Source organism: Stegodyphus dumicola, chromosome 9 (assembly GCF_044657685.1).
Source record: "Stegodyphus dumicola isolate Sdum_Otavi_A_Nest chromosome 9, ASM4465768v1".
NCBI classification, from domain to species: Eukaryota; Metazoa; Arthropoda; class Arachnida; order Araneae; family Eresidae; genus Stegodyphus; species Stegodyphus dumicola.
Genome location: NC_140776.1, coordinates 111,464,530 through 111,487,717, shown reverse-complemented (window position 1 = coordinate 111,487,717; position 23,188 = coordinate 111,464,530). Strand labels below are relative to the sequence as shown.

The following is a 23,188-nucleotide window of genomic DNA, read 5'->3' as shown; positions in this document are numbered from 1 at the left end:
CTTTTGGAGGGTCGCATGTGACCTAAATTGATCATTTTCTGAATTTCATGCTTAGCAATTTTTGATCTATCTGGAGCTAATCTCCTTGGCTTAAATGAAACAGGAGGACCAATGGTTTCAATGAAATGCATATTATTATGCTTAACAGTCTTATTGAGATCAGGAAGCTTTGACAGTGAAGGATAGTTAGACAGTAATTTATCATAAATACAATTTGTAATAATTGTTTTAGCAGAATATAAATGTGTGTTAATTTCACTGCAATTAATTTTTAAATGTGTTTTTAAATCAACAAGTTTTTTTGTTCCTTAAATCAGGTAATAAATCAAAATAATGCAAGAAATCAGATCCAATAATATTTGTTGACACTTACACACGCAAAAAGTAAAATTAAAATTACGACAAAGTCCAAGGTCAATACTTAACGCTTTTTGTCCATATACTGGAATAGGGGTACCATTTGCTGCAGAAAACGTCATAATAGGTGTTTGACGTGCTTCCTGTCTGGTTGCTGTAAGAAGACTGACGTCTGAGCCAGTGTCGCACAAAAATATTCTATTCGATTTCCTGTCTCTAATGAAAAGGCGATGAGACTCGGAGGGTAAAGCAAATGTCGCCACTACACTTTCCCTGGTACGTTTCACTGGAATGTACATGGTGGAACACACTTTTTAGCTTTGTCACTAAATTTATGATACCAACAATAGGAACAGTTCGAAGCAGCTTTAGCTAAAGGGCTTCGCTTCCTGTTATAGCGATTTTTGGAAACACTGCATGATCGTCGTAGAGACAAGACTTCGCTACGCAATTTGCACACTTCCTCCAGCAGGGAATCCAATTTAGAATTCTCAGTGACATTGAAAGATACATCTTACCTGAGCGGGTGTAACTTCCAATATTCTATCCGCAATACTGGCAGCTTTCGATGAATTGAGCGGCTCAACCGACGCTAGAATAGACTGGACATTTGGTGGCATCTGGTGCATGAATAATTCCAGTAACAAAGAGTCAGGCACATTGTATTTTTCAGCCCATTTAGTCATTACACGAAAAAGTCTGATGGCTTCCTATCTCCAAGTTGCTCACTGGTGAGTGATTTCCGTATTTCACTCGTACTGTTTTCTCCACATCGTTCCGTAATAGCAGCTTTGAGGTCTTTGTAAGAAGCATCTGTACATTCCCGGAGAATGATATCTCTAACAATTTCCAGCGGCAAATGAGCGACGCAGTAATTAAATTTTGTCTGCGAATCCGTAATAGGCTTGGGTGTGGCTAAAGCAAAAGTTGCTTCACACATAGCAGACCACAATGTTGGGTCAATCGCATTGTAAATTGGAATCTTGATGGCTGCTGTTTCCTCCCTGTCAGTGGCTGAAGGGAAAAAAACACAAAAGTTTTGGAACCAAACTCTTAAACGAACAACCAGTATAAGCTTCATGCAAGTAGCCGGATTGCCATTTTATGGTTGTTGACGCCGGGTCACCATTTTATGGTGGCGTGGATGGTTATGTGCTTGTGTATATCCTTAAATTGACATGACTCCTTTTCTTTAAACATAACCTTTATTCACACACACCATAACTTTAAATGCAACTGAAATAATGGAACAAAATAACAAAATCTACTAAACTAAAATTCAAACATCCTATGCTCCAGCTAAGGGCGAAGTGAGCTAGCTCACTGTTAATGCCTTCAGATAATGATAAACATCTAGACAAAAATTAGGGTTATTATCATCCATTTAAAAGACTAGCTGCTTGCAATAGTTATTTTATGTGGCTGGATAAGCTACATAAAATAGCTATTATAATACAAGGGTATTTCATAGATCATGGAACAAACTTGGAGGAGTGGTGGAGCATACTAAAACATACATTTTTTTGTATAGGAATGTAGGGTCTAAAGTGAAGGGTTAGGGCAGGAATGCCAAAAAAAAAAAAAAAGACTACACGAGAGGAAAATGTGTTTATGTGCAAGATCAACGCAAAGTGCTTCTTTGCAGCAATACAGTATTCACAGTAAATGTTCAAGGAAGGGAACATTAATAGGAACTACAGCTGATTGGCTGGCAATACAGCGGTAGTGAGCCAGGCAAACCATGATCTGATGCATCAGAGGATCATTTGCAACTCTGATGTCGAGCGTGGTGGGTGAGTTTACGTATAAGGAAAAAGCTGATGTGCGTCTCATGTATGGTGCTGCTAATGGGAATGGCAGAGCAGCACTAAGGTTATACCAGGAATGGTTTCCGAACAGGTGTATGCCGAAGCAAACAATGTTCGAGAGGTTGCATCAGTCTCTGTGTGAAAACGGCTCATTTGAAGCCACCTCTGACACTAGGAGTGGAAGAAGAAGTGCACGACAACCTCGCATTGAAGAACCCACCTTGAACATTGTCCGTGAATCACCTGAGACAAGTACAAGAGCTATTGCACGTTGTCTGTAGCTGAGTCATTCCACCATTTGGAGAGTATTGCATGAAAATGGTTTGCATCCATACCATTTGCAGAGAGTCCAAGCCTTGCAAGAGACAGATTAACCTCTTCGAGTTCATTTCTGTCATTGGTTCTTGCAGCAGCGTGCGTCGCAGGCGGATTTCCCATCGAATGTGCTATTCACAGACGAGGCAACTTTCTCACAGGACGACATCTTTAGTAGCCACAACATGCACGTGTGGGCAACTCGTAATTCATGTGCACATGCATTCCAAACCCTCTTCTTCGTGAATATGTGGGCGGGTATTGTTAACGACTACCTCATAGGCCCACACCTCTTACCTGCACATACAAATGGCTTATGTTGTCATATTTTTCTGCAAGAGGTACTACCGGAAATGCTGCAGGATGTTCCGGCTGTCGTTTGTGATCGCATGTGGTCCCAGCATGATGGTGCACCAGCTCATAACCATGCGCGAGTGCACAATTACTTGGATGGGGCATTTTCGGGCCGATAAATTGGCCATGGTGGACCCGTTCGATGCCCACCCTGTTCGCCAGAATTATCCAGTTCTGATTTTTTTTTTATGAGGCCATCTGAAGAGCATCATTTATGAGACTCCCGTTGACTCACTGGTTGACCTCGTTGCACGACTATCCATTGTGGCTGCAAGCATGTGCAAAATGCCTGTTGTTTTTCAAAATGTTCGTCAATCCCTTCTGCGACATAACCAAGCATGTATTACTGCTGGCGATTGCAATTTTGAACATTTATTGTGAATACTGTATTGCTACAAAGAAGCACTTTGTGTTTATTTTGTATATAAGCACGTTTCCCTCTTGTGTCTTTTTTTTTTCTTTTTTTTTTTCTCCCGTTTCTGCCTTAACCCGTCACTTTAGACTCTACATTCCTATAAAAAAATGCATGTTTTAGTACGCTCCACCACCCCTCCAAGTTTGTCCCATGATCTATGAAACACTCTGTATTATAATTCAAATTATCTATATATAATTTGAATTTAACAAATATTCTCTCATTATATATATATATTATTTCCTGAACAATATTGATTAATTGATTATATTATCTCCTAAGTTTAATTAAAGTAGAATTATTTTAAAAGAGTGAATCCATACTGGTAAGTTATATTTTGAAAGATGTTTTGAAGTAACTTGAAAGCAAAATGTTAATAATGTTTTAATGGGGACTGGAGTTAAATCATCATGAAGAATAAAATTTCAATTGTAAAAGGAAAAATTAAAAACATGTAATCATTGTCATTGATCGGAAATAAGTTGACTTTTCAAGGGAAAAAACCAACTCCCGTTCAATGAAGAATAATTGATAAAAATACGTAAATACGAAGGTGTTTCGTCTTTACTCGAGTTATAAGTTAAAGCCAAACCGGCAATTCTAGTCAGGCCAAATATTTCCGCGAATAGAAGGGATTACGAACCAATGCTGATACTCAAAGAACTAATTCTTATGAAGCATTTTAGTCAATTCAATTTGGAGTAAAAAGCAATTTCTGTAGAGAAATCTGAAATAACTCGAGTAACCGTCCCCGACACCTTCATGTTTATGCATTTGAGTTCTATATTATTTGTAAAAATTAAACATTGGAAATTGTCATTATGAAATCGAATTCAAAGTTAAGTTGAAATAAACATAGAAGATTACAAAATAAGATAAATAATGCAAACTTTGTAAAAACAATTCAAAGACAATATAAAAATAATATAAAAAATAATATATAATAAGAACAGTGAATGTACATGAAGATATAAAGGCCAGAAAAGGTATTAAGTAACTTACATTCTTTCTAGTGGGGGAGTTGGCAAAGTGTTCTCTTTGTGTCTGACTCATAAGTGTAGGGTGTCCTAAAATTCTTAGCGGCAGTGGGGGCTTTGAATAATATCAGTCGGTAAGACTTGGGTGAAGTAATTTATGGTAGTGGGTGGGACTCTGAATTCTTGAGGGATGTATTATGTGGAGTTCTTATTTGCGTGAGACTGTCTGTTAAGATTTTTTTGAAAATACTAGTGAATGGAAATTAATTGATTTCTGGCTAATTGTCGTGTCACAATGATTAAGAATTTAAGGAAGGAAAAAAGGAATTTTCACTGTCCAAAAGCTATTAGACAGACTAAAGTCATGAAATAGACCCATTTTTTTAGTAACAGCATACGTCTGAAGACAATTAGCTTTTTACAATATATACAATTGAGTAATTACACTATATACAAATCCTTCAACTGATAGCCATCCAACTTATACCGCCTTCTCAGGTTTAGGAACAAATTATCATATCCCTATCAGTTAAATGATTTAGAATGAGTATTTAACCCTGCTCTTTTAAGGCAACGGTTGGTAAATTGGATGGGTATTAGATTATTTTTGAGAATTTTAATAAGGAGCAAAATTTCGCGTTGAAAATCTATTGTATCTGTGCAAATAATTTTAATTTGTTGTATTTGATTAATTATAGTATTGTTAATTACTTTTTTGGATATGTTGGAGTTCCAATTTATTAATTTGTTAGTATTGAAATTGAAGTTTCTTGTTTTGTCAAAAAGTAAATTTTTTTGTAGTTAATGATTTGAAGATCTAGAAAGTCTATGCTATTTTGTGAATTATTAGTTTTATTAAGTGTAAGACAATTCGGATAAATCTCGGAGTGTTCAATTTTATCAAAATTATTAATTGTAATAAGGTCATCAATATATCTGTAGGTGTGTTTGTAGTAATTTAACTCTTGTGGTTGTAGATTTTTTTGGAAGTTAAATTCTTTGACAAATAAAAAGATATTACAGATCGAGGTGCTGGAATGTAAGCCCATTGGCAATCCTCTGACTTGTTTAAAAAGTTGATTTTGAAACTTGATGTAGTTTTGAAAAAGTGTGCATTTTAGGTAGGTTTTCCATTTGTCAAGAGTCATGATATTGAGCATATCAGGGCAGATCAAGTAGACTGGTATAGATTTCTTCTAGAGGAAGTGAGGTATATAAGTTTTCAAAGTCATAGCAGTTAATGTTTTGGATGTTAATGGTTTGAATGGTATTAATGACGGTAGTGTTATTATGAATGATCCAGAAGTTCATAAAGAACATAAGAAGTTCATAAAGAACTTCTCAACGCAACTAGTTATGATTAGTGTTACAATTATTGAAAATAAATTCCAGATTTTATTAAGTTGAATTGAAAAATAATAGTCTACATTTTTCTTGTAATTATTAGTTCCATTAGCTATAAATCTGAATTTTAATGGTGTTAATGGAATTTGGGAATCTCATAAAAGATTAGTAAATCTGTTGTAGTTTGCATTGAAAGTAATATTGAGTTTCTTATGAAAAGTTTTATTCCTGTTTATTGCAGATGTTTCTGTAAGGTTGGCTAATTGTTAAGTAGTTGCGTTGAGAAGTTCTTTATGAATAATTTCTGCGTAGAATTGTTTTCATATAATGCTAAAGTTATTAGTTGCTTTATCTATTTTTGTAATAGTAAAAAGCTGTTTTAATTTTTTAATATCTGATGTAAGTTGCGATATCTATTTTTGTAATAGTAAAAAGCTGTTTTAATTTTTTAATATCTGATGCAAGTTGCGATATCTATTTTTGTAATAGTAAAAAGCTGTTTTAATTTTTTAATATCTGATAATTAAAACAGCTTTTTACTATTACAAAAATCGATAAAGCAACTAATAACTTTAGCATTATATGAAAACAATCCTACGCAGAAATTATTCATAATGAACTTCTCAATGCAACTACTTATCAATTAGCCAACCTTACAGAAACATCTATAATAAACAGGATTAAAACTTTTCATAAGAAACTCAATATTACTTTCAATGCAAACTACAACAGATTTACTAATCTTTATGCGATTCCCAAATTCCATAAAACACCATTAAAATTCAGATTTATAGCTATTGGAACTAATAATTACAAGAAAAACGTAGACTATTATTTTTCTATTCAACTTAATAAAATCTGTAAATTTATTTTCAATGATTGTAACACTAATCATAACTATTGCTGGATCATTCATAATAACAGTCCTGTCATTAATACCATTTCAAACCATTAACATCCAAAACATTAACTGCTATAACTGCTATGATTTTGAAAACTTATATACCTCACTTTCTCTAGAAGAAATCTATACCAGTCTAATTGATCTACCAAAACTTTTCCCTAATATACTCAATATCCTGACTCTTGACAAATGGAAAACCTACCTAAAATGCACACTTTTTCATAACTACATCAAGTTTCAAAAGCAACTTTTTAAACAAGTCAGAGGATTGCCAATGGGCTTACATTCCAGCACCTCGATCTGTAATATCTTTTTATTTGTCAAAGAATTTAACTTCCAAAAAAATCTACAACCACAAGAGTTAAATTACTACAAACACACCTACAGATATATTGATGACCTTATTACAATTAATAATTTTGATAAAATTGAACACTCCGAGATTTATCCGAATTGTCTTACACTTAATAAAACTAATAATTCACAAAATAGCATAGACTTTCTAGATCTTCAAATCATTAACTACAAAAAAATTTTACTTTTTGACAAAACAAGAAACTTCAATTTCAATACTAACAAATTAATAAATTGGAACTCCAGCATATCCAAAAAAGTAATTAACAATACTATAATTAATCAAATACAACGAATTAAAATTATTTGCACAGATACAATAGATTTTCAACGCGAAATTTTGCTCCTTATTAAAATTCTCAAAAATAATCTAATACCCATCCAATTTATCAACCGTTGCCTTAAAAGAGCAGGCGTTAAGTACTCACTCTAAATCATTTAACTGATAGGGATATGATAATTTGTTCCTAAACCTGAGAAGGCGGTATAAGTTGGATGGCTATCAGTTGAAGGATTTGTATATAGTGTAATTACTCAATTGTATATATTGTAAAAAGCTAATTGTCTTCAGACGTATGCTGTTACTAAAAAAATGGGTCTCTTTCATGACTTTAGTCTGTCTAATAGCTTTTGGACAGTGAAAATTCCTTTTTTCCTTTCTTAAATTCTTAATCATTGTGACACGACAATTAGCCAGAAATCAATTAATTTCCATTCACTAGTATTTTCAAAAAAATCTTAACAGACAGCCTCACTCAAATAAGAACTCCACATAATACATCCCTCAAGAATTCAGAGTCCCACCCACTACCATAAACTACTTCACCCAAGTCTTACCGACTGATATTATTCAAAGCCCCCACTGCCGCTAAGAATTTTAGGACACCCTACACTTATGAGTCAGACACAAAGAGAACACTTTGCCAACTCCCCCACTAGAAAGAATGTAAGTTACTTAATACCTTTTCTCTCCTTTATATCTTCATGTACATTCACTGTTCTTATTATATATTATTTTTTATATTATTTTTATATTGTCTTTGAATTGTTTTTAGAAAGTTTGCATTATTTATCTTATTTTGTAAACTTCTATGTTTATTTCAATTTTACTTTGAATTCGATTTCATAATGACAATTTCCAATGTTTAATTTTTACAAATAATATAGAACTCAAATGCATAAACATGAATGTGTCGGGGACGGTTACTCGTTATTTCGGATTTCTCTACAGAAATTGCGTTTTACTCCAAATTGAATTGACTAAAATGCTTCATAAGAATTAGTTCTTTGAGTATCAGCATTGGTTTGTAATCCCTTCTATTCGCGGAAATATTTGGCCTGACTAGAATTGCCGGTTTGGCTTTAACTTATAACTCGAGTAAAGACGAAACACCTTCGTATTTACGTATTTTTATCAATTATTCTTCATTGAACGGGAGTTGGTTTTTTCCCTTGAAAAGTCAACTTATTTCCGATCAATGACAATGATTACATGTTTTTAATTTTTCCTTTTACAATTGAAATTTTATTCTTCATGATGATTTAACTCCAGTCCCCATTAAAACATTATTAACATTTTGCTTTCAAGTTACTTCAAAACATCTTTCAAAATATAACTTACCAGTATGAATTCACTCTTTTAAAATAATTCTACTTTAATTAAACTTAGGAGATAATATAATCAATTAATCAATATTGTTTAGGAAATAAATTAATATTAACTAACTTTGCAGCAATTGCGCAAGTAGTAGTAACTTGTTTTCGCACTAAATGAATTTAAGATCATACAATGAACTCGGTTAATGTAACTTCATTGCACTAGCTAGTAATTAATAACAGAATAAAGTTTGAAAGAAAAAATGTGTTTTGCTTTGCCAAACGATAATACACTGCCATGTAGAATATAAAAATATAATAATTTGGGCTCAGAGCACATTTCTTTTAAATTGTTAATTTGTTGATTAAATTCAAAAGAAAATTTTTTTGCATTTTGTCATGTAGTAGCATGATTCTTTCATATTGCTGAGCTTGCTTATTAAATTTGAAACATAGATATCCTATGCTTTTCTTAGTGGCAACACAAAGCTTTTATTGCTAAGTTTTAAATAAAAATTCCTTTAACCCGCACAAAATATAAAATAAATAAATAAGGAATTCGAAATTTGGACTTTAAAGTACCCATGTATGGATGCAGGGCTTCATGTGTCCAAAATTTGATGGCTTGAGGTACTATCATTTTTCCAAAGTGCAAGGAAGATACAAACATGTAAAAGAGATATTATAAAAAGAAAGAAAACTATATAATGATTTTTAATAAATCTAGCTATGTTAATTTCATGGGTCAGTTATTAATTAATAATAGCAGAAATGAATACCTGCATTTAGTGCTCTTAAGTCTCTTAGTTTGTGAATCAGTAGCAGAGAGATTAAATTTGAAAGAAAAATTAAATATAGCATGCTTTAGACTAGAAGAGAAACACGCTAATGTGACAATCAAAATCGTAAAAAACAACCTTTTATTTAGCGTAGGTATAATGAAACACTCAATCGATTTCGAGGTCAGCTAAAGGTCCCTCCTCATCAGGAGAAAGAAATACATAGAAAGAAGAAAATAGGAATCACAGAAACACGTGGTGCTTATCAGCACTGCACGTGGTTATAACTAAATTTTTAATCAGAGTTGCACTGGCCGCCTACTTTTACTGAGCCAGGCTGTCTGATCAAGCATAAAGAAATATTGGCGAAGTTAAAATAGGGAGCGAGGGGCAAATGCACATTACGCTCAAAATCTGAACTTCAAATAATGGAAAGCAACCACTGAACGGATTTTTATACCCTCTGGTAGTACCAAGTGCGAGGAGGTAACGCCATCTATCGGCAAAAATAATTGAATTAAGACAGTAGAATTTTAAAGGCATTAGGAAGGACTGGATTGGACTTCAAATCATTAACTAAACTTTCTAAATCTTTGTGAATGTGAAAAGCCTCAAGAAAATCCAATTCGCCTATGGAAGAAGCCTTTTGGATGATTTTTGCAGACCCAAAATCAAAATTATGGTTAAAAGTCCAGCTATGATACGCTATTGAAGACTTGTTAATTTCCCCTTTTTTGACATAAGATTCATGTTCCTTGATACGAAACTTCAACGCTCTTTTTGTTTGGCCAATATATCTTAAACCACACTGACATGATATACTATAAATTCCCCAAGAATTCAAGACAGAAACGCAATCTTTTAGAATCGAAGGGTGAATTTTATTAATAGGGGAGAAACCGACTTGAAAATTGAATTTCTGGAGAATCCGTGCAATTTTATAGCTAACAGAAGGATAAAATGGAAGCACGACAAGGTCATTGATATTATTTCTAACAATGGAATGTCTTCTTAGATGGGAATCTGAAAATTTTTTGACGGCTTTATCAATAATCACGGGAGAAAATCCACGGTCAATCGCAACTGCTCTCAAATAATTAAGTTCATTGGTAAGCAAAGATTCAGAGGAACAAACTTTTAGCATGCGGAAAACATAATAGTAAAAAGAAGCCATTTTTTGCTTAACAGGGTGGCATGACTTGGCATGGGGTGGTAAACAAACTGCAAAGGGTTTACGGTACACAGTGGTGCTAAAATCGGTTTCATTGCGGATTATAAGAATATCGAGGAAGGGGAGGGAATTGTTGGATTCAATTTCAAGAGTGAATTGGATGGCTGGATCAATTGAATTCATAATAGATAGAATCTCGGATAAATCCTCTTTATAACCGTCAAAAAGTGCGAAAGTGTCGTCAACATACCGAATCCAAAGACGAAAAGATAATTTATCAAATAATTTCATCTCAAAATAGTGCATATAAATGTCAGCAAGTACCGGACTGAGAGGATTACCCATAGCCAATCCTTCAACTTGACGAAAATATGCATTTTGGAAAATAAAGTGGGTTTGACTTAGAGAAACTTTAGTAAGCGAAACCAACTCATTAATTTCAGTATGTGTGAAGTGAAATTCCCGAAGCCTAGTTTCAAGACAATTTAGTGCTCCTTCGAACGGAACATTAGTAAACAATGATTTGACATCAAATGAAACCATAATGGAATGAAGTGGGGAAATATTTTTAAGTTTATCAATGACTTCAACAGAATTTTTTACAGTGTGAATATTGTTATCAAGTAGAGAAGAAAATCTGGAAACTAAATATTTGGCCAAAGGATATGAAGCAGTACCTATGTTGGAAACAATTGGTCGAAAAGGAATACCGGTTTTGTGGACTTTTGGAAGAGCATAAAGTCTAGCGCAATTAGTAATAGGCGGAATAAGTGATTTCTTCAACTGAGTTGGCAGAATGTGGGAAGATTTAATAGCACTTTTTACTTTCATGAGGTCCGAAGTTGAAGGATCTTTAGGGATCGAGCAGTATGGGCCTTCATTTATCAATTTAGAAACTCCAGTAATATATGTGTGTTTGTCCATAACAACGATCTGTTCGCCCTTATCAGCTTTAGAGATAATGATATTAGTATCAGAATGAATTTCACGTAAGATCTCATTTTCCTTTTTGCTAAGATTAGAACCCAAAGATTTATTGTTAAAATTAACGTTATGAGTAATTAGGTGGCGGATTGTATCCTTCTGCGTTTCCGAAATTTTGGAAAATTTAAAGGCTTTCTCTATAGGGGCGATGATTTGAGGAATTGAAGGTTTAGATGTCTTTGAAAAGTTGAAATTATATTTTAATACTTTTAACTGATCCTCCGAAAGATTCCTATTGGAGATATTAACGATGGAGTTAACGTTTACAGTGGGAAGATCAGCTAGATAATTGGGACTATCCGACTGGTGTGTGAGTTTTTGGAATTTAGAAATGAGCACATTTTTATGCCGTTGACAAACGGTATCGGTTAACAAGTCTTCAATAGCGTATCATAGCTGGACTTTTAACCATAATTTTGATTTTGGGTCTGCAAAAATCATCCAAAAGGCTTCTTCCATAGGCGAATTGGATTTTCTTGAGGCTTTTCACATTCACAAAGATTTAGAAAGTTTAGTTAATGATTTGAAGTCCAATCCAGTCCTTCCTAATGCCTTTAAAATTCTACTGTCTTAATTCAATTATTTTTGCCGATAGATGGCGTTACCTCCTCGCACTTGGTACTACCAGAGGGTATAAAAATCCGTTCAGTGGTTGCTTTCCATTATTTGAAGTTCAGATTTTGAGCGTAATGTGCATTTGCCCCTCGCTCCCTATTTTAACTTCGCCAATATTTCTTTATGCTTGATCAGACAGCCTGGCTCAGTAAAAGTAGGCGGCCAGTGCAACTGTGATTAAAAATCTAGTTATAACCACGTGCAGTGCTGATAAGCACCACGTGTTTCTGTGATTCCTATTTTCTTCTTTCTATGTATTTCTTTCTCCTAATGAGGAGGAACCTTTAGCTGCCCTCGAAATCGATTGAGTGTTTCATTATACCTACGCTAAATATAAGGTTGTTTTTTACGATTTTGATAGCATGCTTTACCAAATAGCTGTGGGGAAAATAAAAATATTTTATTACAAGTGTAGTCCTGCTACACTAACTGTATAGTTCTATCTGAATTTTGAGAAAAAACACCTAGGAGGGAATCCAAGGGTCTCCCTCCCCTATCTCCTCCCACCAATCTCTCGAGGACTTTCGACTTGCTGTGTATTTTGAGTGCCTCCCTTGTAGCACAAACACTATAGTAGGTCCCCCAAACTCAAATCTCGATATCTTGACATTCTGTACCACTCAACAACTGTTCAAAGATGAGTGTTCGTTTTCTGTAATTTTTGCTGTTTTCGCCATTGTATTCTTGGAACTGCCTAACAAATTTCAAGAATACTTGGCAAAGCTGTCTGCTTCTTTCGAGGATACGAAGAAAGTTGCCGCTGGCTCACAATCCTTTCTATTGTTGAGAAACGTTAGGAGACTTGTCTGAAGTTTTGTGACTGCATCTTATTGCAAACTAAACTCTCACTTCCAAGCGTATAAGTGTTAACATATTTTTGGGAACTCTTGAAATTTTGTGAAGCGAAAATGTCGTTCAAAAAGAAAAGAAAAGAGATTACCATTACAAGGAAAATGAAACTAGATGCCTTAAGAAGACTGGACAAAGGGGAAAATGTAAACAAAATTACCGTGCATTTAGGTGTTAGACAGACTACTTCCATAGGGTGGAAAAGAAGATGTCCAAAATCGAGTCTTGGTGTGTGAAAAGAACATGTATAGATAGTTTTAAAGGCAGAAAAAACATGAAAGATGGTGAATACGAAAAGTGAGCTAGGTGCTTTAATTGTGGTTCAGGCAGCAAAGGAAACAGGGAACACCCATTTTATGGCCAATTTTACAAGAGAAAGCCCTAAAATTTTATGATAAATTTCAAGGAGGAGAGCATGGATTTACTGCTAGTGCTCATGAAGCTGCACAATGATGGAATGAGTATGAGAGAGACACATCCAGAAATCCGCAACACTGGGGACCAGAGGTTGTGTGAATTTTGCAGATTTCAGGACAGAAAAGATAAATCATAATATTCAGACTAAAAGTGTAAAATAAATAAGACAGATACATTTAATGAAATTATTATGTATATTATTACATTAATTTATTATATGCATTACATATATATGTAGTATATTATATTATTCATTGATATTAGTGATTGTATGGGTATTTAAAAGCATTAAGCACACATACAATAAAGACATATAAAAATAAGGGATATTAATAGAGCATATTTTTTAATACACATTACCATAGCACCCCAGATGGCCTTTCGTTCAAACGACCACAACCGCCCCAAACGGTCGAAATTCGAAAATTAGAAATAGAAAAATTTCGTTAATGGATGGGGAAGGAAGGAAACTGTTGTGACTCTCAAAAACCATTTTGGGCTGTTTGGTAGTTAAACATACAGGTTAGAAAAGGCTTTAGTTTCAAAGAGTTAAAGTGCTCTAGAGTTTAAAAAAAAAAAAAGGACAGCTCTGTTCTAAACATTTTAGGTATTTTTAACCATGTTCCAAACCTTTCATTAGAAGATATTTTCTCACTAATATCAAACTAACTATCTGTGTCAGTCTCAGAATCATTTTCTTGCTGTGATGAGCTCAAAACCGAGCCAATGATTTCATCATTGGTCATCTGATATGCCAGTGTTGGCTCATCTGAACACATCATCCATTCAACGATATATTCTTTTGCAAAGCCAACTCATTTATTCTTTCTTTCAAATATAAAAGCAATTCTCTTGTTTTATAACCACTGACCCTAAAATCAGAAAATTCACTGTCATCACTCGGTTTCAATAAGTAGAGAAGATGGCCATACATATTTACATGTTGTTTGGAAAACAGAATTGCGCGATTCACCTAACAAATAAATGTGGTCTTTGATGGTTTTTTTATTTTTATTTATTTATTTATTTATTTTTAAATAATTACAAAGTGAAAAAGAATGGTCACTTGAAAGAATTTTTTTCATAAACTTTAATTTATTTGGATTGGAAAGGAAAAAACTTTTAACATGATGTCAATAATTTAATACTTCCGGCTATGGTATTTCCATTATGAGTCGTAATTATGAGGTCATTACTCGGTAAGTATTTTTTTGTCGATATTTCGTTCTCCATGTTGCAGTTTCTGGAACCTATAAATTGAATGTTTATATTTTAAGAGGGAACACAGATTTCAGGAGTTGGCGGATTTTAGGTCAATGGATTTTTGCTATTTGACTGTACTTTCATTATTATTAGCATTAGTGTAGTGTGAAATATCATCCCTGAAACTTTTCCCACCTTTGCTTTAGAAAAAACTTGCCTGTGGTATCCTGGGTGAAAATATTTTCCTGCAAAATTGGAAAAACAATACTACAGTAGTTTCAGTGTGTTTTTGCCATCACTTGACAAAATTGTGATCTAATAAGAAAGAAAAATTGGGCAGAACACTAATGGAGCACATAAACTCTTCTATATCTAAATTAAAACTTCTGTACTGAATACTAGTCCATATGCCGTATGGGCAAATCTATTAATTTGTTAAAAGGAAAAACTCTTGACCTTCTATTTTCTTTCATGTTTGGCCACTTACTAATTTTAACTCGAAAGGGCTATTGGTTTCGAAACAAGAATTTGCGTTGATTCACTTTAAATGCCATCCACTGTCAGTGCGTTGCTTCACTCTTCATTCGAGTGTTTTGCCATTCAGCAAATTCTGACTGAATTTGTCTTCTATGAAATAACAAACTAAGTCATTTTAAAAACAGTAGATGCAGTTCTTGGGAATATCTTTTTTACTTTTGAATTGGATGGATTTGAATAAAAATGCATTTCATTCATGATATATGTAATTAAACATATTCAATATTTTTATAGAATGATAATCTGTATTTTTCACTTTCCATATATACAGAAGATGTATAATGTTCCTATGTAATCTTAAATGTCTGTATGTCTAGTATCTCATAAAAATGATTTTCTGTTCGCTTGGACTATGTTGATAATCTGTTCTGGTAAACCATATTAAACTTTAAAAAAGCCTTTTTGGGTGACCATTAAAATCTGAAACCATTCAGATTTATTTTATTTATTTTTTTAGGTTGAAGATTTTGGTAAATCTTCTGTTGTGGACTGCTTGCTTGCCATATCTGTAGATACCTTAGTTGTGATGGATGAAACTAATCAAGATATCATATTTGTATGCCCATGTGCCTCTGTTCTTGGTTGGTCCTCCCAGACCACAAGGTACGTAAACTTTATGTAACAGTTTAAGCAAAAATTGTTAATTTTCCTAACTAAATGTTTATTTTTATTATTTCAGCCTTAAAATATTTTATCATCAAGGTGAATGTCTCGTCATACGTTCCAAAGATCCAGATGTTGATGAAATACAAGAAATAGTGAGTCGACTGCTTTGTGTTACGAATGGAGCTGAGGTAAAATTTACTTAGAAATTTTCTCCAAATTTGTATGAAAATATCAATTTGCTTTTTCTCCAAGTTACGAAAATAAGTATAGAGTTATTCTGTTATTAATAGCCATTAAATATGGTTATTGATGAACATTTTCCATATCTCACATTCTTAATTATTAGAAAATGTATATTTTAAGTATGAATAGCCAGCGAATTAGCTGAATTTTCCATACATTAACATAGTTCACTTTTTATCTCCGGGAATTCAGTTAAGACAAAATGATAATTATTCTTAGTGCAGCATTTCACAGAAATATAGAAAATAGGGTAATCATATAGTACCCAATTTCCCACTTTTAGTTATTTAGATAGTGCGACTAAAACACTATTTTTAAACATTAAAATAAATACAAATAAGTAAGAATGCATAAGTGAAAATATTCCGTTAATTAAATAATCAGTTAAATTGAAATTCTTTCATATTTTACAAAAAAAGCCTATTTTTATGAGCCCTAAGGGCCATTTTTATGAGTTATTGAGTTATACACATTATAGATGTCATGCAATATGGCTAAAAAATAGTTATTGCTTTTATTAATGGATCAGCATCATTCTCCTGTGAGGTAATGTGGAAGCAACTAACTTAAAGCAGTAGTTTGAATGTTACATGAATACTGAAAATAGAATATCAAATATAATTTTTAAGTAGTACAGTACAGAGTCCAAAATCTGGGCATTCAATATCCACAGTGATCTAATATTCAGACCCCTAGAGCTCCAGTCCAAGTAAATAACGTACTTACAAAGTCTAAGAATGGTGAAATAACGTGGAACAAGGTGAAGCAGATGTGCCATAAATGTGATTTTTCCCCCAACAGTTCACTCCCAAAATGCCTACTGTCTAGGAAAGTCCACCCTGGTTCGATGACATTATATTGATATTGGCCAGAATCATACTTTGGCTTTTGAGTAGTTGTAGAAGGAGCAAGAGCATAATTCGGATTCTGATGCCAGCTCTGTGAGTGGCTTGCATTTTTTTCTTAGACCTAAACAATAAAAAAAGTCCTTTTGTTGCTATGTTTACCTGTGATTTATTCAATTTAAACTGATGGTCTAAAATCTGGAAATTTCCAAAATGCAAATTGATCAAAGTTCCGGGCGTTTTGATCTCAGACTTTGTACTGTTCTACAGTTTTACTACTAAACTATGTTATGCAGTTGCTAATAAACTGGATTTATATGATTTTTTTTTAAATTTATTTTTCTCTCATTGACAGACTCAAGAATTGATTCTTAGAAGAAATAGTTTAGGGCAGCTGGGATTTCATGTGCAATTTGAAGGAGTTATTACCGAAGTGGAAAATTACGGCTTTGCTTGGCAGGCTGGATTACGACAGGGAAGCCGCTTAGTTGAGGTATACTTATCTTCAAAGCAATGAACAGTTCTCTTTTTCTATTTTGCTATAACTATATGGCATATTTTAAAAAAAGGTACAAACTTTTAAGTGGTAAACACATCCTAAAGTTTTATATACCATATTTCCTCACATATTTTCCCTCTTCTTTCTAAGACTGTTACCATGGCTGGTGAACGATTGTGCCAAGTGTAATATGCTGCACTGTTTATATATTACTCACATAGTAAAATGTGATGCCCAAGATATGCTGCCTGCATCAAATAAGTAATTACAGCATTTCTTCCACATTTCCCCTCCTTTTTTTTTTTTTTTTTCTAATTTTATCATCTAAAATTTAAGAACAGAACATTTTTTGAATAATTTAATTTCTGAAAGACGCAGTTATAATAAGAACATTAAAAAATATTATTTCTTTAAAAGAAACCTACATTCCGGTAAGAATATATTGTGTGGTGTGTGTATATATATATTAATGTTACGATATCCATAAATAATTAGAGAAGGTGAATGGGCAGCCATTTCAACAAAATTACAGAGAGAATGTCCCTTTGTGTTTGCTTCACTGTGATTACTTGGTTTTCGTATTATGCTAGCATAAGTTCACAGTTAGAAGTGAAATGTTTGGCATGACATTCACAGGTAGTTTGGGAAGATTTGTCTCTGTCAGTAAGACAAAAACAATCACTATATGAATGAAGTCAATATAAAATTTAAGGTAACTTGTTCTCTGAATATATAGAAGAAGAGGGAAATGATGGGAATATTTTCAGAAGCTGTTGTTGAGGAAATATGGTATATAAAGTGAGTGGAAAAACTTACTTTCATTAAGTTCATACTCGGGCAGTTTGCTACAACTATTAGATGCCCTACTGTAAACTCGAGAGATCAAACAAAGCAAGAAGGGTTTTAACTTCTCAACTGAGTAGTTTTGTTTCTTATATTTCACTGGAAATAGTCACTGTATTTTTCTTTTCTCTTATTCTTTTTATGACTGAAATTGATTAAGATAAAGTTCAGGGCTTATTTGTCTCAAAGTTTTCGTATGTTTTTAAGTGCTATGAAAAAATTTTATTTTTAAAAATGACATGTATATCATCTTATGTAGAGGATCAAATTATATATTCATTTCACAAGACAGTTCTGAAGTCATTTTCCTTAGGTTAATTATAAAGCCATTAAAAAAACTGATTGATAAAACTCTTTTGAAAAATCAGTAGATTTTTGACAATAGATTTTTTCCCTGCATTGGTAGTATATCTGTCAGTGAGCTGATTGTTTTATATGTTGAATGTTTTATTCATCAGTGAGATGAGTATCATGACCAACTGAAGTAGTTTTTAAAGACAGTTGCAACTTCAGTTTATAACATCAAATTATTTTAAATTTTAATATGAAATCTTAAATAATTTAATTGTAATAAATTTAGTGTTTTGTTTTTAATTAGTAATTATATAAAATGTTCTTCAAGAGCTATTAATCTTTAGAATAAATTCTATTATATGTATATTGTTGAAGAAAAGATAAATCAAATTTGTTATTACTGACCAACTGTTTAAAGATTTAATTTGGGAGCTGATGTATTAAAACATATGTAAACGAGCATTAGTGCAGGATTGAAGTTAGGTTTTTTTTAAATATCTGTACTCTTAACCTAATCTAGAATTTACAATGAAAATGTGTAATGTATTGATATGAGGTAGCCAGGTATTAAAGAAGAACTTGTGGTAATATCAAATAAATTGAATAAAATTTTAAATAAAATACCTAAATTGTGGTCCAGTATCTTACAAAGAAAAAATTTAAGTATACCATATGATTGATGAAAACGAATCGTGTGGCATAAATCGCTACTCTGAAACTGCAATGACCCAATCTCTCTGTGTATAGCTAGAGAGGGTATATTTAACAAATATCTGTGTAGCTAGTTAAATTGCTGGAAGTGTTTGCTATTATTTTGTGTACATTTAAAATATCGTTCGACTTCAGAGTTTCATATCTTCTCGCACAGTTCTAGGCTGTTAAAAATATTTTAATTTCTTCAAATATTCTATCCTGCTGATTTAGTAATGAATATTCTGTCTATAAGAATTCCTTATACAGTAGGTGTGCTTTAATGTGATCACATTTCTGCTTAGCTATTTTGATAACATTTAATGATGAGAAGAAATATGATCCAAAATGGCAATGGAATTTAACCAATTTAATGCTAGAAATATAAATATGTAGATAGAAAATATAAATAGGCACTTTCACAACATTTTAACTAAGGAAGTGTGAAAGTTTGTTTATGAATGTTTTGTAATGTTTCTAGAAATTATTTGACTAATGATGTACTTCTAACCTTAATACTCAGAAGATATCTCACCTTGGAAGAAAACTCACCAGTGTAAAATTTAAAATTAGGCAAAAACAACCTCAGTGTGGCAAAAATGTTTTCAGGGAATTTTTTTGCTCCTGAAAAACCTCTGTCCGATCCTCTTAGAAACATTATTGAAAATTGAAAATTATTTTCAATAACTAAATCTGACTAAAATCTTGACTAAATCAAAACCAAGATATTTGACTAAAATCAAAACCAAGATAGTTGATCACTTAACCCCTTACTTGGAGATATTTCTCTGTAATTAATGCTTTTTTTATAACTTATTTGTAAACTGTATCCTTTACATGACGGTATTTATTTCAGTTCATAGTATATATTTCAGTTTCATATATTATAGACAGTATTTATTCCAGTTTAAGAAAGTTATTCTATATTATTTTGATCAAATTGATTGAATTTTTTAGCACAGTAAGCAATGTATGTTCATGGTTTCATATACAAAAGGACAGCACTTTGGCAATTCAATAACAATATCCCAATGATAATTGCAGTCATGTAAAACACCATCTACTGTTTTACAAAATTGTTTGATGTAATGTTTAATAACCATTTAGTAGTATTGTGATTATCTTTCCTTCAGTGAAATGATTGATAAGATCATCTCGCTGTGGTTAATCCATGGTGAGTTGTTCCAAATGCCTGAAGCACTAACTTATTTGGAAACACTGTGTTGTTTCCAAATAAGTTAGTGCTTCAGGCATTTGGAAATAGGATCATTATCTAAGATCAGTAACATATCCTGTAATTGTGTATCCTTAATGTAACACATTACAGGATTAATCTTGTATGTATCCTTCATGTAACATATCCTGTAATTGTGAGTGTTAACAATACAGACTGCAGCAGCATTGCTTAATCTGGGGCCAAAGAGAACAAGTACTCCTTGAAAACTGCCCTTGTGGTCCTTCTAGATTTTAAAAGAGAGATAAGAGATTCTAGACTTAAAGAGAGATAAGAGATTCTAGACTTTTAAAGAGAGATAAGAGATTTTTTAAAGAGTGAGAAAAAAAATAAAATTCAAATTAACTACCTGTACCAGCAGTTATCAAACTTTTCAAGTGGAGACCACTTTTATCAATGAGATTGTTCTTCTGACCACCTTACACTTGTCCTCTTTGAAAACATTTTTTGTAGCATATGCCACTACTAGTATTTTTTAATTTTTAAAATACAATTAATTAAAATTCATTTGATTTTATTTATTTAAGTTAATGGAAGGAAAGCTATGTTTTATTTTTAAAAGTTGAAAACTAACAGAGTTTGGATAATATTCATCTCATTAATTAAAAAAATGTTTGAAATGAGATGAAGCCTTGCACAGCTGTTTTATATTTGAATGTTCCTAGTAAGCTTAAATCTAAGATGGGTACATTCATCAGGCCAGTTTCAGCCCTCCCCCCCCCCCCCTTTTTTTTTTTTTTTTTTTTTTTTTTTTTTTGATTTAGCAATGAAAACACTTCTTTACACTGAAGCAAACTGAATTATAATTTTTAAAGCACAGCTCACCATTTTCTGTTTTCAGTTTGTAATGAGGTCCAGAAATTAACCATACATTCATTTTGGAATTTCATTTAAATCTGGTGTCATTTGAGAATTAAATTAACTTTCTCTTTCATTCAATGACAGTTTGTTATTTTCAATGACAGTTAGTTATTAGTCATGGTGGAAAGGATCAAGAACCCATGAAAATTCATTATATTTACCACTAGGAAAGTTACGTTTCAAACTGTGACCTCAGAGTTTTGAAATGCGAACCTATGTTATTGCATAATTCTTTTCCAACAGTGATATAATTTTCTACTAAACTATTCTAAGATTGAAATGATGAAATATTTCGCTGTTTTATACAGCTAATTCACAAATTAAATTTCTTCTCAAATCCAGGACGCCTATTCTATGATCACTGGATCTGTCTACAACTTGAGTGAACAATATTGACTTAAAAAAAAAAAAAAAACTATATGGGCAACCATCACAACTTATCGGAGAAAGCCATTCTGTGGCCCTCAGTTGGTGGGTGGGTGGGTCCATTTGACTTTACTAAAAGGGGACAAGGAGCTTTAGACCATTTGCAGTACAGACGAGTAAATAAATTTATAGCGCGTGCTGGCTGAAGTTCTAGGAATATTCTCCCATTATTTTCACTAACTCGCACGCTACATTTGTAGTTCGAAAAAATGGCACTAAACAGTATTATGATCAACATGCAGCAGAATATGCTGCTGTGTTATATGAAGGAAAATCCCGTTTTTTAAGGGGAAAGTTAACGTAGGAATTTAGGGCTAAGAAATAAAGAGTGATGTGGGAAACCGTGAAAGCAATGGTAAATAGATAAGAGTAAATGAATTAAGCTTACTTCAAATCTTTTTAGAAATAAACAATTTTAATCATTTAAATTAATTTGCATTACAATCTGATAGCAAACTAAGTTGTGTGGGGTTTTTTATATATATATGCTTACATTTAAGCTGTTTTCACGCAATTTATTTTACAGTTAATATTAGAAAAATATTTCTTTAAGTAAGAAATTAGAAAGAAAATATTTCTTTTTTAATATTTCTTTCCTCTTTTTACTTTCTTTTCCTATGAAAATTATTTCTTTCGGGAAAAGAAATAAAATTCATTCGCTATTACAGTATGGCAGATTGCTGCTGCATTCAGCTATCACACGCATCAAAATGTTTTATTTTAAATAATTTATTCTATAATTAACATAAAAGAAAATATTTTTTCAATATAAAATATATAACCAAAATTATACTAATTTGTCCTGTATCTGTGATTAATTCATATTGCAATTTTTGTCACACAATTACTAATACTTTTTTTTAATATTACATTGCTGTTATTTTAATTTCTTATATATATAAGAACTGCTTATTTTCAATATTCTTCCCTTTCAAAAGATTTTATTCTGTGAAAATAATTAAAAGATAGTAATATTATTTTCACAATGCAAGTACTAAAAAATAATCATTGTAGGTCTCCTGCAGTTGAAGTGCTTGTCAAACCAGCGTTTCAACATATTAAATAGAAAACTAATAATAATCAATATCTCTTTTACAATATAAAAATAGGAACAATGCTATGAAAAGTTTTTGTTTTTTTGTTGGCAAAGAAACAATGATTTTTTAATACTAATACTAATAGATTACAAAAGTACTATTCCATGAACAAACCCTCAGTTTTATAGCATTGTTACTTTACAGCATAATGCAGTATAATTCTGCTAATGAGCCCACCAGCAGCTGCGTGGTAGAGTCATTGAACGCAGGTAGTTTGGTCCAAGGTTCGAATCCCATGAACGAGCTGGCCACATCGGCGTTTTCATGGCTTTCCCCATATGTAAGGTGTATACAAGCCAGTTTCCCTTAGAAACCATTTTCAAAACGTAATAAACTTACACACACTCACACACACACACACACACACACACACACAAAAAAAAAAAAAAAAAAAAGAATCTGAAAGGCTTCAGATTTTATGTTACTCCCAAAGGGTCATTTTTTTAACGTTTTGCATGTTACTTTTATTTATTAAATATCATGTTCTTCGCACTTAAAACATAAAATTCAATTCAACAGCAGTATCATATAATTTAAAAAGAGCATATCTTTAGAATTTCCGATACATAGT

The 23,188-nt window shown here is 32.4% G+C and overlaps 1 protein-coding gene across 2 annotated transcripts in view; it reads left to right on the top strand.

Moving 5' to 3' along the window:
* LOC118193303 (signal-induced proliferation-associated 1-like protein 2) overlaps positions 1-23,188 on the top strand; it is a 251,828-nt gene that overhangs the window by 176,868 nt on the left and 51,772 nt on the right. For both annotated transcript variants that reach the window (XM_085823912.1, XM_085823913.1), the window contains exons 12-14: positions 15,437-15,582; positions 15,659-15,773; positions 17,029-17,166. In XM_085823912.1, coding sequence (XP_085680038.1) covers positions 15,437-15,582; positions 15,659-15,773; positions 17,029-17,166 — 399 coding nt within the window. The remainder of the gene's footprint in view (positions 1-15,436; positions 15,583-15,658; positions 15,774-17,028; positions 17,167-23,188) is intronic.